This window comes from Lynx rufus, unplaced genomic scaffold (assembly GCF_022079265.1).
Source record: "Lynx rufus isolate CCGP_SWC_20201006 ecotype Redwood Valley unplaced genomic scaffold, mLynRuf1.p SCAF_6, whole genome shotgun sequence".
In the NCBI taxonomy this organism is placed as follows: Eukaryota; Metazoa; Chordata; class Mammalia; order Carnivora; family Felidae; genus Lynx; species Lynx rufus.
In genome coordinates, this window is record NW_025814878.1 from 113,793,803 (window position 1) to 113,811,981 (window position 18,179).

General features: G+C 58.3%; 1 protein-coding gene across 4 annotated transcripts in view; it reads right to left on the reverse strand.

Moving 5' to 3' along the window:
• ITPR3 (inositol 1,4,5-trisphosphate receptor type 3) overlaps positions 1 to 18,179 on the reverse strand; it is a 66,779-nt gene that overhangs the window by 16,354 nt on the left and 32,246 nt on the right. For 3 of the 4 annotated variants that reach the window (XM_047101386.1, XM_047101388.1, XM_047101390.1), the window contains exons 8-31: positions 17,228 to 17,374; positions 16,923 to 17,018; positions 16,265 to 16,315; positions 15,949 to 16,091; positions 14,842 to 14,941; positions 14,600 to 14,760; positions 13,832 to 13,973; positions 12,192 to 12,353; positions 11,457 to 11,629; positions 10,767 to 10,886; positions 10,230 to 10,412; positions 9,078 to 9,329; positions 8,842 to 8,986; positions 8,144 to 8,285; positions 7,491 to 7,690; positions 6,146 to 6,275; positions 5,566 to 5,623; positions 4,297 to 4,462; positions 3,162 to 3,326; positions 3,004 to 3,078; positions 2,453 to 2,578; positions 1,677 to 1,799; positions 1,400 to 1,600; positions 193 to 444 (exon numbers count right to left, since the gene is read on the reverse strand). In XM_047101386.1, the coding sequence (XP_046957342.1) occupies positions 193 to 444; positions 1,400 to 1,600; positions 1,677 to 1,799; positions 2,453 to 2,578; positions 3,004 to 3,078; positions 3,162 to 3,326; positions 4,297 to 4,462; positions 5,566 to 5,623; positions 6,146 to 6,275; positions 7,491 to 7,690; positions 8,144 to 8,285; positions 8,842 to 8,986; positions 9,078 to 9,329; positions 10,230 to 10,412; positions 10,767 to 10,886; positions 11,457 to 11,629; positions 12,192 to 12,353; positions 13,832 to 13,973; positions 14,600 to 14,760; positions 14,842 to 14,941; positions 15,949 to 16,091; positions 16,265 to 16,315; positions 16,923 to 17,018; positions 17,228 to 17,374 (3,513 nt within the window). The remainder of the gene's footprint in view (positions 1 to 192; positions 445 to 1,399; positions 1,601 to 1,676; positions 1,800 to 2,452; positions 2,579 to 3,003; positions 3,079 to 3,161; positions 3,327 to 4,296; positions 4,463 to 5,565; positions 5,624 to 6,145; positions 6,276 to 7,490; positions 7,691 to 8,143; positions 8,286 to 8,841; positions 8,987 to 9,077; positions 9,330 to 10,229; positions 10,413 to 10,766; positions 10,887 to 11,456; positions 11,630 to 12,191; positions 12,354 to 13,831; positions 13,974 to 14,599; positions 14,761 to 14,841; positions 14,942 to 15,948; positions 16,092 to 16,264; positions 16,316 to 16,922; positions 17,019 to 17,227; positions 17,375 to 18,179) is intronic. The other variant, XM_047101387.1, reaches the window with a different exon arrangement.

Consider the following 18,179-nt stretch of genomic DNA (forward strand, 5'->3'; position numbering starts at 1 on the left):
TGACCTCTCCGTTGCTCCTCTCCCCACACCCCTCCTACCAGCCCCCATGTCTGCCACTCCCCCACTTCCCTCACCAACCTCTTCCTGCCCTGCCATGGCAAGACTGAAAGGCTGCCTCGGCCTGGCTCTACCCTTCCCCCCGCCCCGGCCGTCCCCACCCACCCCAGCCACCTCTCCCAGTCCCCAGAGGACCTCGGTGATGCAGTCCTCGTGTGTCACCACAGACACCACGTCTTCCAGGGGCAGCAGGGAGGTGCACTTGATCTCAGTGTAGACGTTCTTGCCCTCAGCACAGGCAGCCAGCAGGTCCACCAGGGAGATGTGATACATGAGGGGGCTGTGGTCCTCCACACCATCCCGGGCAGCCTTCATCATGTCCAGCAGGTGGGCCAGTGAGGCCTTGTCATTGTAGAACACGACCACGTCGTCACCTGCATTGGTCAGCTGAAGGCAGGAGGGGTGCCCCATCAGACCCCCTGAGTCCAGCAGGCCCTAGGTTTACCCGAGAGAGATGGGGACTCTGACCTCAGCCCTCACCTGACATTCAGGCAAACCCCACCCCCCTGCCTGGCCCTCGAGGCCGTAGGCTAATGTTTCGGGCCCTCTGCCATCAGGGCCGAACCCTGGACCCAGAAAGTGCCCCCCTCCTCCCCTAAGGAAAGAAGTCCCACTCAGGCATGTTTCAGAGGTGCCTCCTCCAGGAAGCCCTTGCGAATCCCACCCCTGCCTGGCTCACCCCCCCTACCCCCACCAGTGCTCCCACAGTGTGTAATTTAAAGGCTCACAGAGCACATGCTGCATCCTCTCGTGTCAGCAATTATGTTATTCACAGTAATATAATAACAGCAACTCATAATTCGCATCGCACAGCACTTCCAGCACAGGGCGTCTCGTTTATTAGGTCCCTCATCTCACTTCACCGGGCTCCTTTCTCCCCTGCCCCCACACCATGCGGTAAGAGGCTCCAGGGCAGAGTCCACGTCTGTTCCAGATGTAGACTCAGCCCTCGACCCTTCATACCTTCAGGTAACGGGCCTACTGTGTACCCACGATGTGCCCGATGCTGGGGCCCGTGTACGAAGGATGTGGTCCCCCGCCCTGAGCTCACACCCCAGCGCCTTCCCCCACGTGCACAGAACAGGTGCTTCATGATTTTTAAGTACATGATAATAGAAGGATAAACAAAGGAATGCGTGTTTGAGCTCTTTCAGGCCTGTTGTCTGAGTTCTACTAGACCGGCCTCTTTGACCTTAGTTTTCCCTCCTCCTTCCAGCACCCTCAGCGTTCCTCTCGTGACCCCACTGCCTGACTCCTCCAACTCCGGGTCCTGCCTCCTGAGCGCTCCCTCTCTGTGGCCACCACCCATGAGTTCCCATGCGCCCCGCGGCCTCGTCCTCACCTCCGTCATGATCATGTCCTGGCACTTCTTGACGTACTTGCCCTCGGCCTTGATGACGGTGTGCAGGAAGTCCAGATACTGAACGTGCCGCCCGTGCGTGGCCAGCAGGTGCACGAAGTGCTGCAACACGGGCTCGCTGATTTCAGAGCACAGCTGGTAGTTGTTCAGGAAGATGTGCTGCATGGTCTCTGCCTCCAGGAGCTAGCGGGGAGGGCATCCATCAGAAAGGGGGATCTGGGCCCCGCTCCACCCAGCCGCCTCCACCTGGCGTCCTTACCCCTGGTGTGAGGAAGAGGTGCAGGTGCTTATGCAGCAGGGCCTGGTTGCCGGGGTTCCCCGCGCAGAACTTCTGCAGGAACTGGTGCGTGTACCGCAGGATCTCCATCATCTTGGCATCACCCTGGGCACGGAGAGGGGAGGAACGAGGTGAGGCCGGGCCTGGTGTCTGCGCTCAACGGGTGTGGGGGCAGATCGGGGCTCGGGATTGGGACCACAAGGAGGCCAGGTTCAAGGTGAAAGCTGGGCCTCCAGGTCAGGACAAAGAAATGTGTGAGGGGCTGAGGGTCAGCGGCTGAGGCGAGGCTGGAGCGGGGAAGCAAGGCTGAGGGGTCAGGGTCAGGTGAACGCTGGGATGGTGTCAGGCTCAAGAGTCAGTGTGAGGCTTGAGACATATCAAGATCAAGGTCGGTCAAGGGGAGGTGTGGGTGTCAAAGGTTGAAATGAGGCTCAATTTGGAGTCAGGGACCAGGTCGGGGTAGGAGGGCAGAGCGAGGCCAGGGTGTGGAATCCAAGTCAGGGGTCAGTATGAGGGGTCATGGGTCAGGGGTCAGCCTGTGCTGACATCATGGGTCAAGGGGAGACCGGGGTCACATGGACCAAGGGGAGGCTGGCCAAAGGTTACAGTGAAGCTGAGATTATCAGGATGAAGCCAGAGAGGGAAACAGAAGCTGGGGTCGGGGTCAAGAGTCAGAGTTAGGTTAGCATCAGGGGTTAGGGTGCGGTTTGGGTTAGACTGGGGTTCAGGGTGAAGCTGCCCGGGGGATGAGAGGTCACCTTGTCATAGGGGATCTGCAGCAGGTCCAGCATGACCTTGTGGGCGTCCATGTTCTTGAGCAGCCTCTGCTGCTTCTTCCTCATCTGCTCCCCAACACCGCACATCTTGTTCAGCCGCTCCAGGATCTGGGGAGGGTGGGAGGTGAGCCCAGAGCCCCTCCCCTCCTCCTCAAGCTCCCCCTCCACCCAGGGCCCCGCTCAGGCTGGTCGGAGTCCCCGGCCAACCCCAGCCAAGTCCCAGCTCACGCTGGGGACAGGAAAGGGGAAGGAGGCCGCGGTCACAGAGTCAGATCACTGCAACGAGGCAGGGAAGCACTAAAAACCCAATCCCACCCATAAAAGTAAATAGAACAATATGACTGTGAAATGGAATTTCATTAAATTCCTTCAGCTTTAAAATAATGCCATCTGGACTTCGGCAGGGCTGTTTTTAATGCACAGGAAAAGCCAGAGGATGTCAATCTTGAGGACCGGTGGCCGGCAGAGTGGGGAGGCGGGAGAGGCCAGGCCCCAGAGCCTCCAGGGGGTCCTCGGGGCCCCCAGCCACTCACGCCCTTGACGATCTGGTAGTTCTCACTGCTCTTCTCCCCAGGTGGGTGCAGAAAGCCCTCCTCGTCTGTGGGCCGCTGCGGACACAGGGAATGGGGGTCAGCCAGGCCCCGCCCTCACTGGAAGCCCTGTCTCCCCAGCTCCCCACGACCTCACTCACCTCCTTCTTGTCTTTGGTAGCACCTGCCTCCACCTCCTCGCCCTTGCTGCTGCCCTTCTTGTCGACCCACAGCTCCGACTTCTCGACCATGGTCCGCAGCCGGTCCAGCTCTGACTTGATCACCTTGTAGTTCTCCACATCCTGAGCTGAGATCAGCAGCTGCACCTGAAGGTTGAAGGCAGGCTTGCCTGGTGAGACCGGTGCCCCCAGGTCCACTGCCTCGCAAAGAACCCCGGTGCCTGATGCCCCGGCCTCTGGTCCTGGCATCTCCATTCTGCCTCTGCTCCCATTCAATGTGTATGGCCCTGCCATAGTCCACCACCTCCAGGAAGCCTTCCCTGATGGCCGAAGACCTCCCTGCACTCCTTGGCATGAGCTGCCCCATCACCTGGCTTCAGCGACTCATTGACTTGTGCTGCAAAGGCCTGTCGCTTGGTCACTCGGACCCCAAATGCAGGACAAAGCATCCTGGCATCACTGAATGCTGGCTGAAAGAGGGATCTGAACCTCGGCTCCCACTTCGCTCACTCTGGTCAGTGGGCAAGGAGGGAAAGCTTCCTGGGCCTCAATGTCCCTCTAAAAAAACAGGAGAGTAGTAACCACATTGCCAGGGCTGCCCCGAGAATTCCATTAACATGAGGCCAAGGCTCAGTGTCTGGCACACCCTCGCTAAATGCCAGTCCTGTTTCCCAGGGAGCTGTCAAGACCACACGACATGGCGAGGACACAACCAGTCACCTTAGTGAGGGCTGACTGCACGCCGGGCGTGATTTGAAGCACTTAGCAAACGTGCACGTGGTGTAGTTTGTTAAACTATGAAGTGCCATCCACATCATAAAGAGTGACAGGCCTTGAGTCAGGCTGAGAGGGAATAAAGATGGCCCAAGACTTGGCCTTCACCTTTAAGGAGCTCAGCAAGGCCAAGAACCCCAGAGAAGCATCTTGAACTTCCCCTGAGCTGTGAGCATCTACGTCACGGTCAACCCCCCGGTGCCCAGCACAGGCCAGCGCCCAGCCAGTGCACCTGCCCGCTCGGTGCCGGGGCCAGGTGGTCCTCTGGCCACCCCCCCGGGGAAGCCCCTTTGGGCCTCCTTCCCCCTCCCCAAGGGCAAGGGGGCTCAGACAGGAGCAGCACCTGCTTGAAGGTGTGCATGGCCTCCTGGCGCTGGCTGAAATGCTTGAAGAGCAACTGAAGGGCCCCCGAGACCAGCGGCGCGTAGTCGTGCATGCTGAGGTGGATAAGCACCCGTAGGAACATGCGGCCGCCCTCGTCGTCCACCTCCAGCATGCTGCTTGTCTTCCTGCAGCACAGGCGAGGGGAACAGGTGGCCCGTGAGCTCCCTGCCAGCCGAAGGGAAAAGCGTGCTCCCCGCACCCCCTCGGCAGAGGCAGCGCCCAGTGCAATACTTGCTGAAAGCAGTGATGGTTTCTCACCAGTTTGTAAACAGCCACCGCCCTGAGCTCCCTGAGTGATCCCCGGGTTCCCTTTGATTAAGCAGCGGAAGCGGCGACTCTTCACACGGGACCCACAGACACCCCCCAGGGACTCGCAGAGATCGGCCGGGGCCGTGGACAGAGGGCGGGCAAAATCCACGGCTTTGGTTTTACCAACCTCTAACTAAAGATGCAGCATTTCCTTCAGTGAGAAAAAAATCAGCACTACCTGTGATTCGGTCACCACTACAAATCACAGATGTTTTCACATCACCTTATGGGTGTTACAGAAATCGCGAAATGCCAGGTACGTTCATTGCCACTTGGAAATCGTGGTACTAATTATAGCCCTGGCCCAGTTTGTTATCTAATGTGTTAATAAAAAGGCCCATATCTAACTGGCGTGTCTAATTTGTTTTCTTCAATATTTTGATAGCTGTATCTCAAAGCACTTGCTTTCCCTTGTAATTCACGTGCTTTATTTTATGAATTTAAAAATGCCATGCTGAGCAGGGGTCCAAAGGCTTCGCTAGATCCCAAGAGTGTGGCGTGGAAATGGTTAGGAGCCCCCAACCCCCAGGAGGAGCCCTCCCCCTCCAGCCCTCTGTACAGCGGGCTATCCCCCCACCTCCCCCTGCTCCCCTCCAGCTACCTGGTCCAAATCCCAATGCACAAACAGGAGCACAACAGCCCTGGGTGACGGCAGGGGAATGACCAAGATGACACTAAGGTCCAAGCGGCCCCTGTATCATTGGGGCCGGGGAGGCCTGACAGGGCAAACGCACAAAGCCAAGGAGACCCCCGCCGCAGAGCCCGGCAAGGGGCTGCGGGGAGTATGACCCAGGAGGAGGGGCCAGCCCCAGCCCTGGGAAACCCAGCCTTGGAGACCCCAAGAGGGGGGTTCTCACACCGTTGTCAGCATCACCCACCCAACCCCTCACACAACCCCCCACGTCAACTCTGGCCTCACCCTACTCCAAACATGGCCTCCGCCTGCTCCCCGATGCGATCCAGGTTCATGTTGGCAGCTGTGGGGAGCAAGAGTAGGCAGATGGGGGCAGGTGGCCGGTCCGTGCCCAGGAAAGATGAGGATCACAGGGGGAGGGAGCAGGCAGGTCCCCAAACCACCTCGTTCCCTGCACTTGTTGGGTAGCAGCCCCACCTGCATGCTCCTTCTCAGAGCAGCCCCACCACCCTGCAGGGGTGAGCAGGGTTCTGAGCTGGGCATCCGGAGACCTGGGTCCTGGTCTGGTTCAGCCTCTGACTGGCTGTGACTTGAGGCAAGTCCCCGCCCCTCTATATGGGCCTCAGTTTCTCCATTTGGGAAATAGAGAGGATGATCTCTGCCTTTGCCTCTTACCGTGGCAAATAAATGAGATACTAGGGAGGAAAGGCCTTTGCAGGTTGGGAAACAGAGGCAGGGCTGGGGATCCAGCCCCAAGGTCTCCCTCATCCTCCACCCCACTGATGTGTACCCCTGGGCGAGTCACATAGCCTCAGTCTGAAGGCGGGGGAAGGCAGGGGTGGGGAAGGCAGCGGTGGGGGCTCACTTGTGGAGTCGAAGGCCGGGGCTGTGCCATCGGCCCCGCTGTCCTGCATGGGAAACACCTCCACAAACTCCTTCTTGAAGACAGACAGCAGGTAGGAGATGCGGTAATCCAGGCGGACATTGAGGATGAACTGGAGAAGTGGGGAGGGACGGGGTGGCGATTGGACTGAGGTCGGAGGGCCAGTTGTGCCCCGGGGGTGGGGGGAAGGTGGTACCCTGAATGAGCTCTAGCATTTGGGTATCTCAGGATAGACGTTCCAGATGCTCCAGCATTATCACAACCTAAAAAATCAAGACTCCTCTCCCCAGGGAGGTCCAGGGTGCCCTCTCCTCCACTCTTGACCCAGTGATGAGGGATGACACCTCCTCTCCAAATTAGGCAGAGACACCCCCTGCCCCGTCCCAGCCCACTCAGCCCCTCCTTCCCAGGCAAGATACTGACAGGAAACAGAAGGAAGCTCCCCAGGCCCAGAGGCCGACTCTCATCCTCCAATCTTGCTCTGCCTGGGGCTGGGGGTGGGGGGGGGGGGTGGCGGGTGGAGAACTGAAGACTGAGAGGGAGCAGGAGAGGCCACTGTGGGGCAAGGGGTGAGGACACAAGGTTTGAGGACACCCTTGACTGGCCTCTATCCTTATGGGGCACAGAGAGCTTCTGGCCATACCCCAGAACACAGATCTGGAAGCCCTTAGCCCCTAGATGAATCAGAATCCCCCTCCTCTGACTCCCCTCCTCTGACTCCCCTGACCAGGCCTTGCCCAGACTGGGTCCCCATGGAGGTCACTGTATTACCCTTCCCGTCCTCTGCTGACAGTAAGGCAAAAGCAAGCAACCACTCCTTGGGATCGTACCAGCCCCTTCTCCAAGTGTTACTAGGGGGTCTCAGACAAGACTCAGAGCAGGAAAGACTATATCTGCCTCACCAAGAAACGGCTCTTAAGACTCTAGCTCTGCTTCAGAATCTCTGTGTGATGGCGGGAAAGTTCCCTCCCCCCTTTTCCTTTCCTCATCTGTACAATGGAGGGACGGAGCTAGGCCTTGGTGCACACCAGAATCACCCGGGGGGCTTGTCACAGCACAGACCGTGGGCCTGCCTCAGAGGCTTCTGATCCGTAGGTCTGGGGCGGGGCCCGAGAACATGCATTTCTGAGTTCCCTGGTGAGGCTGAGGTTGCTGGTCCAAGGACCACACTTTGAGAACCACTGGGCTACACAGCCGATCGCTATGGAGCCCTCCAGTACTGGATCTTATAATCTGAGTGGGAGTTCACCCCACCAACCTTCCTGTCCCAGGCTCCCCTCTCCTGCCCTATTCCCAACACCTCCCACCACTGTTCTGGCCCAGCCACCTGCAAGATTTCCAGGATCTTCAGCTTGGTCTCCATCACCACAATGTCTTCATTGTCCTCAAACTTGCTTCGGTCCAGTGGCTCAGTGGCACCAGAGCCAGCAGGCAGGCTGGGGGCGCCAAAGACAGACTGCTTTCGGCTTAGCACCATGGTGGACATCATGTGGCCCACACCCTGGATGGACCGCCGCACGTTCTTGCCTGCGGAGTGGGAAGCACACGGGGATCACAGGGGGCGCACAGCAGGACCGCTCGGTCTGACTCTGTCTCTGTCAGCTGCAGGGCTAACCCAGAAAGCCTTCCTGGGGGAGGTGAGCTTTAAGCCAAATCTGGGCAAAGAAGGGATGGCCAGGGCAAAGGCGGCCATCTGATAATAGATGACAGGGCTGTTCTCCCCCACCTTCCCCATCTGACAGGGGGCCCCTCAGGCAGGGCCTGTGTGTCTCCCTTCCTCCCTCATCATCTCCCCTCAAGACCAAGATGCCTTGGAAGGCAACGCCCCCAGGCCCCGGGGTCTCCACAGAGCCTGGACAGGAGCCCCTCTGGTCCAGCAGAGGCCAGGAGGCAGGCTGCACAGGGTGTTGATCAGAGGACTTCTGGCACTAGGAGGAGATGGAGAATGCCAGGGGTGGGGGTCTAGCCACAAAGCCTCACCGCCTGAGTCATCGTAGGCCTGTAGCATGGCCGGGGGCCCCTGCACGCAGTCGATGATGCCCAGCAGAGTGCGAGTGAGCCGCAGCAGCTCACTGAAGCTGTAGAAGCCGAAGTAGATGAGATTGTGCGCCAGGCTGACCACCTGTGGGAGGAGGAGGCGGGGCCGAGGTGAGTGGGGCGGGGCCGAGGTGGGTGGGGCGGGGCCTCGTGAAGGGCGGGGCCAGGGCGGGAAGGTAGGGCCGAGCAGGTGTAATGAGGATGTGACTAAGTTCTTGGGTAAAGGCAGGATCTCGGGGAGCCTGGACACAGCCACCCTTGTGCCCTAGTGGGCTGATAAGGAAGTGAGGCCTACAAGGAAGAATACTGTGCCGGGGGCGGGGGGGGGGGGGGCAGTGGGGATAGAGCGGAAATGCAGGAAGGTGGGGCGGTAGCTCCCCACAGGCACCTATGAGCCAAGTGGGGCTGAAGGGGTGCGTGGACGAGGGGGATCCAGCCCTCTCCAAGGTAGCAGGGGGAGAAGCCTCCCACTTGGGGAATCCCACTGGTCCACGCAGTCTCCCTGAACTGGCTGGGGCACTGAGGAAAGGTGGGGTCATGGAGCCCCCAACGCACCCCAGGGGGCAACTGAGGCCTAGTGAGGAACCCCCCGCCAGAGCCCCCGCCAAGCACCAGCCCCCCCACCCCCCTGCCCAGCCAACCTCAAAAGTGAGCTTGTTCTTCTCCTCATTGGCAAAGGGCACGGCCTCGCTGACCACATTGTTGAGGTAGTCCTCCACGAAGTCCATAGTGCTGGCAAACTTGTTCTTCTTGTCGTCTCGAGAGGCGTTTAGGTTGGAATCATAGCTGGGGGGCGGAGGCAGTGAGGCATGAGGGTCCGTGAGATCCTCCCACCCCAGCCTCGCTCGCCTGGCCCACCCTCCCCTACCCATCTCACTCCTTGATGGTGATGGCTGTGGGGATCTCAGTCCAGAGGCGGGCGAACTTGACAGGTGTGACCAGCTCCTGGGGGTCCCTGTCCACGTGCACGTGCAGCATCAGGTGGCAGAAGGAGGCGCGTAGGTCAAAGGGCAGCATTTCGTCTGCCATACACAGGAAGATCAGGTCAACACCCAGCTGCTGGGAGATCTCGTCGATGGCCAGGTACTGGCGGTCCAGGCACATGCGGGCAAAGAGCTTCAGCTGGTACCTGCAGGGAGGGCAGGGCGGAGGGTGAGGACACGGCAGGTGGGGGCCAGCGAGGGCTACTAGCAGTTGGACCTGAGCAGGTTGAGAACTTGGGAAAGTGGCAACGGGACGTAGGTCAAACCAGGCATCTGCTCACATAATAGGAAGGGCACAATTCTGAGTGAGCACGGTGAAAGGGAAAACAGCCTGGAGTTTTGCGTATTTGCAGCTCTCCCCGCTCCTTGCTGAGGAGGAAAGGAGGAAAGCACTTCCTGGCTCAGCCAGCCCAGGTCTTCACAGGGAAGAGCGCTGGCTGAGTGACGGGCCGGGAGAGGAAGGGGAAGGACGTGCAGTAAGGCGACCAGCCTGGGCAGAGCGGGGGGTGCAGGGTGTGAGCCCGGGATGTGAGAGCTACAGAAATGGCAGCTGCAGGCGACACTGCTCTGCCCCAGGGTGGCGGCACACCCTCGGCTTCCTGCTCAGAGCCCTGCGTGACCTGCCGTGGGCCCTGGCGACAGATGGCCCACCACTAAGGATGTGTGAGCTTGGGCAAGTTCTTTAACTCTCTGTGCTGTCGCTCCAACTTCGAGGGTGACAATAGTCACAGGGTTACGGTGGGGCATCAGTGAGTGGCCAGGTCACTTTGAACAGTGCCTGGTACATGGCCCGCATTTGATACGTGTTACCCAGTATCTCATTTTCTAAATCAATAAGTTTGGAGACAGGTTTGGGTTTCTTTCAGGCCCAGTCACTGTGCTGAGCTCTTTAGCTACACAGTTGCCCTCACTCGGCCTCCCTGAGGAAGGCTGCAAGGCTGCTGGGGCTCATCCCCAAGCAGAGACTGGCTGAAGGCCTTCCGAGAAGGCCCAAGGGCACAGGTGGCACGGCACGAAGCAGGGGAAGGAGCTGGCCCCGGACGCACCTGTAGTAGCTGAGCACGTTCTCGTCGTGGGCATTGCCGGCCCGCGCCTCCTGGGCCAGCTGCCTCACGCTCTTCTCGTGGTGCTCGTTATTCTTGTCGGTCCAAGTGAGCCACACCTCCTCCTCTGAGTACTCGATGCTCAGGTACTCGTGGGACTGGGCCATCTCCTTCACCGGCCGCAGCCTGCAAACCAGGGCCACCCATCACAGGGAGCAGGGGGCTGGGGCCGGACTCTGTGCCCACAGCCCTCCCCGAGCATGCCCAGCCACACGGACCCCTCCTGGAGCTTGGCTGAGTGCCAGCTCAGACAACTTCCTCAGGCCACGCCCTTCTCAAGGACAAAGGATCCGGCTCATTCCCCTAGGCCTCCCTCCTCACGTAGCGCCAGCACAGGGCTGGGCACCCAGCAGGCAAGGGCACATGTCTGCAGACCGCGAGGGTGTCAGTTCTAGCGGATGGAGCCCAGGCTCCAAGGCGGCTGAGGAGCAGGGCGAGGCGGAGCCCTGGATGTGGGCAGGAGGCAGCGCAATGGCTCACTCAGTCTGGATGAGAATGTCACTGTTCTTGGGGTCCAGCACACATTTGCAGATGAGCTCTTGGGTGACAGGGATGGCGATGTGGTTGGACACACACAGGTCAGAGAGGTAGTCCAGGAACCTGGGGTGGTGCAAGGAGGGCCAGGGGGCTCAGAGGCTGGTCCCTGGTGGGGATAAAGCCCAATGTCCTCCTTCCCCAGCGGATGGCACCGGCTCCCTAAAACCTGTTTACTGCTTCTGCTCCTACCCCAAAGCTTGGGGTATGGGCACGATGGACTCCCAGCTGCCCAAGGAGAGACAGTCATGGGCATCACCCTGATCACCCTGGGCAGGGGGGGGAGGGTAGCTGGGGGTCCAAGGGGTCAGGGTAAAGGAGGCACAAGGACAGGAGTGCTATTCAAAATATTTTACAACTGGTTCAATACGGGCACCGACTTTGTCACCAGAGAAGGGTCTTGGACCTTCTGCTATACCAGGCATTGACCCTCTTGTTGTTAGATTGGGCCAAATTTGGGAGGGGTCCCAGAGAGGGGCTACAGAGGCCAGGGCCTCAGAGAGGTGGCAATTTACCAATGGAGGCAATAGTTTTTTTCACTATTTGTAATGAGCAGCCGCAGCGGACTCTGTGCCCCCAGAGGACTGGGAAGGAGAAGGGCATAGGTGCAGTTGGGGGGGGAGGGGGCGGGCTCACCTGGGCTCCCTGTTCTTCCGTACGAGGCTGACGAAGGTCTCCACCTCGGTCTTGGTGATGTGCTTCTCCAGGAGCTTGCGGTTGTTGTGCAGGAGGGCAGTGATGGTGTCTTCTGCCAGGATGTCATAGCCGATCTGGGACTGCATCATCCCGAACTGCTTGGCGATGTGCTCCTGGGGAACAGACAGGCTGAGTCGTGGGGAGCCCGGCTCTGCTCCAGCACCCCGCCCTAGCCCTGGAGACAGGGGTCCCCCCCACAGGCGGGGAACCCCGACCCTAGCAAGGTGGCAGTCTGGGAGAGGAAACTGGCACCGGGCAGAAGAGTAGGTTTACGTAATCTAGTTCAGCTCCCAGCCTGTCTCCCTACCAGAGTGAAGCCTCCGCAGGGGAGGAAATTATCGGGCAGGACCGGCTACATAATTTGTGGGGCCCTGTGCAAAAATGAAATAGCAGGACCCTTCTTCAAAATTTGAGAATTTCAAGATGGCATTAAACCGCAGAGCATTAAAGCCAGCTCGAGGTCCTTCTCTGCACACCCATGAAGCTGGCCGGGTCGCCTGGTTCCCTGCAGTATCCCCGGGGCCTAAAACGGTGCCTGTCACGCAGCGTGTGCGTGCCTCAGAAAATATTTGCTGAACGAACAAAAGCAGGAGTGAGCAAGAGAGCAAGCCAGTGAGCAGGTGCATGGGGAGACCCCCGGGGCCAGGAAGGCTCAGGCCAGGGTGAGCAGCACACCTGGTTCTTACGGTAATCCTCCTGGGAATGCCGCAGCACCCGGTAGCAGAGGCGGAACATGTGCTGGTAGGGGGCATTCTTCTGGTCTGACAGCTCCTCCAGCCGCACCAGGGGGCCCTCACCCCCCTTGTCACGGAAAGGGGCCTTCAGAATGCCAAAGATCTGGAAGGGCAGAGAGAATGAGGAGGGATCCCCCTATACCTGCCTGCAACCCTCATTATCCCAGAAACCCTCCGCCCCAAACTCACTCTGCCCCAAAGCCACACCACCATGAACCCCAAAGCTGATTTTAAGCTGGACTGAGACCTCCAAGCCCCCATCAAGGGCCCCTCTTCCAGCTCTCACCCCTTTCTCCTGGCCAGGATTCCAATGCTGGCCTAAGCCCACCCGTCCCCACATGACTAATCCCAGCTCAGATCCTGGACCAGGCTCAGCGTCTGGGGGAAGAGCTCAGGGCTGCCATAGCTCAGGGGTCTGAGGTTAAGAGAAAAGGCAGGTCAGGCGGGTGTGGCCAGAGGTCTCCACCTCTGGTCTCAGTAATGTGCTTCTCCAGGAGCTTGTGGTTATTGTGGAGGGCGGACACAGCCTGCCTCATCAAAACAATGTTAATGTAATTTAAAAATTTTTAAAGGCAGGGATTGGGTGAGGGTTCTGTTCTAGAACAGAAACCAAAGAAATGCAACCATATGGAATGAGAAAACCTTCATTGGATCCTGCTTCAAAAGAAACAACAACAACAAAAAAAAACCTTTAAAAGAACATTTTGGGTGAAAAGTAGGGAAACTTGATATGGATTGGGCACTATTACCAATTTTCTTAGGTGTGATGACAGTATTGTGTTTATCCCAGGAGATGCACACTGAAAAACTTAGGGGTGAGGTGCGCCCTGTCTGGAAACGCATGGGTGGAGGGACAGATGTATAGATGCATGGTTACGTGAAGCCAAACCAGCAAAATGGTAACAAGTGCATTCAGGCAGTGGTTGTAGTGTTCACTGCACTATTCTTTCAGTACTTTCTCATATTTGAACGTTTTCACAATAAAAATTTAGAAAGAATATTTAAAGTAATCTCCACACCCAATACGGGGCTCGAACCCACAACCCCGAGATCAAGAGTCGTGTGCTCCACTGGGTAAGTCAGGTGCCCCAGAGAAAAAAATATTTTTAAAGCACAAGTTCTGGGGGCACCTGGCTGGCTCAATCAGTAGAGCATGGGACTCTTGATCTCGGGGTCATGAGTTCAAGCCCCATGTTGGGCATGGAGCCTACTTAAAAAAAAAAAAAAAAGCACAAGTTCTAGACCCAACATCCTGAGTTCAAATCCTGGCCCTGCTGCTTCCTAGCTGCAAACTCTCGGTCAAGTTACTCCACCTTCTATGCCTCAGTCTCCTCACGGGTAACATGGGGATAATAATACTACCTCCCCCAGGTGGAGAAGATCAACTGAGCCAAGGGCACTGGTATACAGTCAGTGCTCAACAAATACTCATTTTTGGAAAAGGGGTGACGAGAAGCTGCAGACACAGAAGGTCCACTGCAGATGGGAATGGCTCCTGTCCTGGACACCCGGCCCGGTCCCCAAGGCCACTGTAGGTCCCAGGCGGGGTCCGCCCCATTCCCCACGCCTGTGCACAGGCACCTGTTTGAGGATGTTCTGCTCGCGCATCAGCTTCTGCCGTTCCCGGTTGGGCTTGGTGACCATGATGTCCAGCACATTCTGCCCATTGTTGGGCACATCACTGACGAAGAACACCAGGTCCTCCAGCAGCTGGATGACAAACCTTCACAAAGGGACGCCAGGGATGACAAGCGTGAGGCACCGACCCTGGGAAACACCCCTGGGACACACCCGTCACATGCCCTTCATGGGCAACCAGCCCTGCCTGAAATACGCTCTCATCGAGTCACCCGCCCACCCTGCTGGCCAAAGCACAGAGCCCATCATCAGCCTTCAACTTCTCTCCCCAGTTTCACGGCTCTCAAAATGGCTCTCAAAACACACTCCTCGCCCCACCCGCCCTGGATTCCAAAGTGCCCCCAAGACAAAGAATCTCATTACACTTCAGTCTGGAAAGGAACAACTGGGCACAAGGCAGGGTGTTTGATGTGAAGGGCTCCGCATTTCTGCCCTGGCCCCACCACTGATTAGCTGTGTGACCATGGACAAGTCTCTTAACCTCCCTGAGCTTCAACCCATCATCAGGGTTAGTTCTGGCAGTACACGAGCAGTGAGGCAAGGGCCCGGGTCCACCAGGGCCTGCAGGAACCAGTCCCCCACCTCTGTCTCCCCCACCCCAGCCACGCCTGCCCGGCTTCTGCTTTGTGACTCCTTCATCCATGAAAAGCAGACCCTTGGAGGACAAGGCCTCTCAGGAGACCTCGATGACCCCGCCCTGCAGCAGCCCACCTGCGGTCATTCTGGCTGATGAAACCCTCGCTGAGTTTCTCCACGGCACTGGCCAGCATGGAGCTGGCATCGTTGGCAAAGTCCAGGTCCCGGATCTCAGACACCGGAACTGACACGATGGCAAAGGCTTCCTTGTCCTCCTTGGTGGGGCAGGTGCCCAGCTGCAGGGACAGGGGTCAGCAGGGCACCCAGGGACGAGCTAAGGCCCCAGCCCCAGCCCCCCAGCCCCGGGCGCCTCGCACCATGAGCCGAATGGGCCGCTCTTCCTCAATGTCGATGGGTACGTTGGTGCTCTGGATCCACGTGTTGGTGCAGAGGTGCCGCAGCCGGACATAGGAGTTCCTACAGACGGGGCCAGGGTCAGGGCTCGGGGATGGGGCCTCGGATCGCGTCCCGCTGTCTGCTCTACCCCCGATGCTCCACATCTCCACCTGACTCCACACCCACGGGACAGGGAACTGCTCCCCTCCAGGCGAGGAGCCCAAGCCAGAGAAGAGTGACCAGCAAACAGCCCCCAGGCCCCCTGCTGCCCTTACCGAGGCCCACGTGCCTCACCCGCACTCCCCAAAACCGGCTTGTTTGTAAACTTGGAACCAAGACTCATTTGGACAAATGGAACCACTTAGACTATTTATCCCACTTAGTGTCAAGACGCATGTGTTTCATAGCGGAAACGCTCTTGTCTCTGATTATGAAATATCATTACCTTTCTGAAATGAAAAACAATCTGAATCTCAAAATGCACCTGGCCCCAAGAGTTTCAGCTAAGGGATCGTGGGGGCCTGTAGCCACTCAATTACTTCTCCCATGAGTCCTGTTGATGGGTAGACTTGATATTCCCACTTCACAGATCAAGAAATCAGGGCAAAGTGATGGAGTAAGCTGCCTGAGGTCAGACAGCTAATAAACACTAAAGCCTGATGGACACCTGGGAAGTTGCTTGATGTTATGGCCCAGAATCTCAGGGTTGGGGGAAGAACTTAAAGATTGGGGAGCCCCGGCCCCACCCAGTGCGCCCTGGACAAACCCGTGCAGCCCGAGCTTGAGTAGGCAGACCAACGGGGGCAGGTGGCTGATAAAGATCCCTGGAGAGAAGGCATTTTGATAAAGCAACTTGCATGAGGCAGCACCCACATGCACAGAGCCCAGGGCCAGGCACACAGCAAGCATTCAGTGGTGGTTAGCTGTCTACAGCTCTCAGAGCTCCATCCCCAGAGGGACGGGACATGCAGGTCCTGAGGCCAAAGGATCTCAGGAAGACAGAGGAGTGTGGGATTCAGGGAGCCCAGAGACAGGATGGCCCGGCCTGGAGACTCCCATCAGCCCCCAGGCACATGGCACCTACTCACCTGGGCACAAAGGAATCAGTTTTCTGCAAGGTGGTGGGGTCCAGCTCAAAGAGGGAGGCAATGTCGTTGCCATGGGGCACAGCCACCAAGCGGTACTTGATCTTCTCCCCAGCGTTCCGGCGACCTGCACGACCCTGAGCACGCTGGGGTAAGGACCCCCACTCAGGCAGAGGCCCCTCCCTCCTCTCAGGCACCCTGAAACCACCTGGGGTTCCACCTGAGAGGCCTTCTCCCTCCGGCTCACCTCCCAGGGTTTCACGGCCACCCTCCCGTGGTCCCTCTTCCCCCGGCCCCAGAGCCCTACTTTGGTCCTCACCATTCCTGCCGCCTTGGACTCACAGGTATCGCCTTTGTAACTGGGGTTCTCCTGGACAGAGACACGAGATGGGGAAGGCTATTGGACACTGAGCTATGCTCACATGACCCCAAAACAAGGTCTACCCCAAAATAGCCCTCACCCTCCCAGGGGCACCCACCCCAGCACTTAAACCCAAGTCACTCGTGAAGAAGCCACCAATGAGAGCCCCCAGGCCTTGACCTTCATTCCCCTCTCCGTGGACACCCACAGATGAACACACACACACACACACACACACACACACACACACACACACAAATGCCCCAATATAACCAGCCTGCGTATTCCGGACAGACATGAATGTGGAATGTAAGTTATACAAGGGCTGGGGATTTGGCTCACCGTTGTATCCCCAGGGCCTAGACTAGCTCCTGGCACATAGCAGAAGCACAGTAATACTCATTAGTATACTCGTATATACTCATATAATACTCAATTATATACATTCATGCACTTACTTGATAGTATTTGTTAAATGCAAGAGTGCAGATAAGCCAGGGTCCACAGTCACATATGTCTGTGTGTGCAGACGTGCAACAGGCACACACGCTCACACATGCCCACACGCACGCACACCCTGAGCCCCCAGGATGCCCCCCTCTCCCTCCCCACTCACCTCGGCAGCCAGGTAGTTGCCCGTGGCCAGGTGCTTGAAGCGATACAGGCCATTCCAGTGACCGGCTCCTCCACGGCAGGGGTCATGGTGGACCACCTGAGGGGTGCAGGGGTGAGGCAGGAAGGACGACTGGCCAGGGAGGGGTGACCCTGGGGAGACCTGGAGGAGTTTACTCTGGACGCCTGGAGAGCTCTGGGTGAGTGGCACCTGGACACCCCACCCCCACCTCAGCTCTACCCTCCAGGGCGATGGGGGAAGAAGGGGGGAGCCCAGGGCTGGGTTCTGGGTAAGACACAAGCTCTGACCTCCACTTCCCAGAGGGCATTGGAGCTGGTGGCCGAGGTGGCGGACTGGCGCAGCGTGGTGCGCAGGAACACCTGCAGCTTGCCCTTGTACTCGTCACACGTCAGGAACTTCTCCTGCTCCGCATGGAACAGCCGCACCACGTCTCCCTGTAGGTGTGGGTCACGGGCTCAGGACGGCCAGCCCCACCTGCATCAGATGCAGGAGCGGCTGGCCGGGCCCCCGTGGCTCCTCCCAGAGCCAGCAAGCAGAGGGTGAGATGTGTACTGGGCCCCACCAGCGGGTGGCCGGGGCCAGGGGCTGGCCCCTCAGCCGGGCGCTCTGCCCAGATCCCAAATCCAGGATGTCCAGATGACTGGGGCGGGCCAGGCTCTTATCCAGATCCTTCCCCAGCTTCCTATGTCAAACCCACCCTTGACTGTCTCCTTCCCGGATTTATATCTCTAGAAACCCCACCTGACCTCTAAAGGCCAATCTCGAGTCACCCCCTCAATGAAGGCAGGAGGGATGTCACCTTCTGGGGCCCTTCTAGGCCCATGGCTGCACCTCCCTAGGGCCCTTTCTGCCCGATCATGGGTAGTTCTTGCCCATTTCTTCTGCTCCCACAGGACTAGAACAGCTGGCTTATTCATCTCCGAAGCTTTGGACACAGACAGCAACTTTGGGTCCTGGCTCTGCTTCACAAGCCGTGCGACCTTGGATAAGTTCCCTAACATCTCCGAGCCTCAGTTTCATCTCGTGTACAACGGGGCTACTATGACCTCCTTGCAGAGATTGCGAGGATTATAATTTGTATAATGGAGTCACGCTGCGCGCTTAGCACGTGCCAGCCTCTGCGTGCCCACCTCACGTGGACTTTCTCACCTCCTCCTCACACTGACTCCCTGGGTACATACATCGCTATCCCCACCCTACAGGTGGAGAGGCTCAGGCACGGAGAAGGTAAGCGTCCTG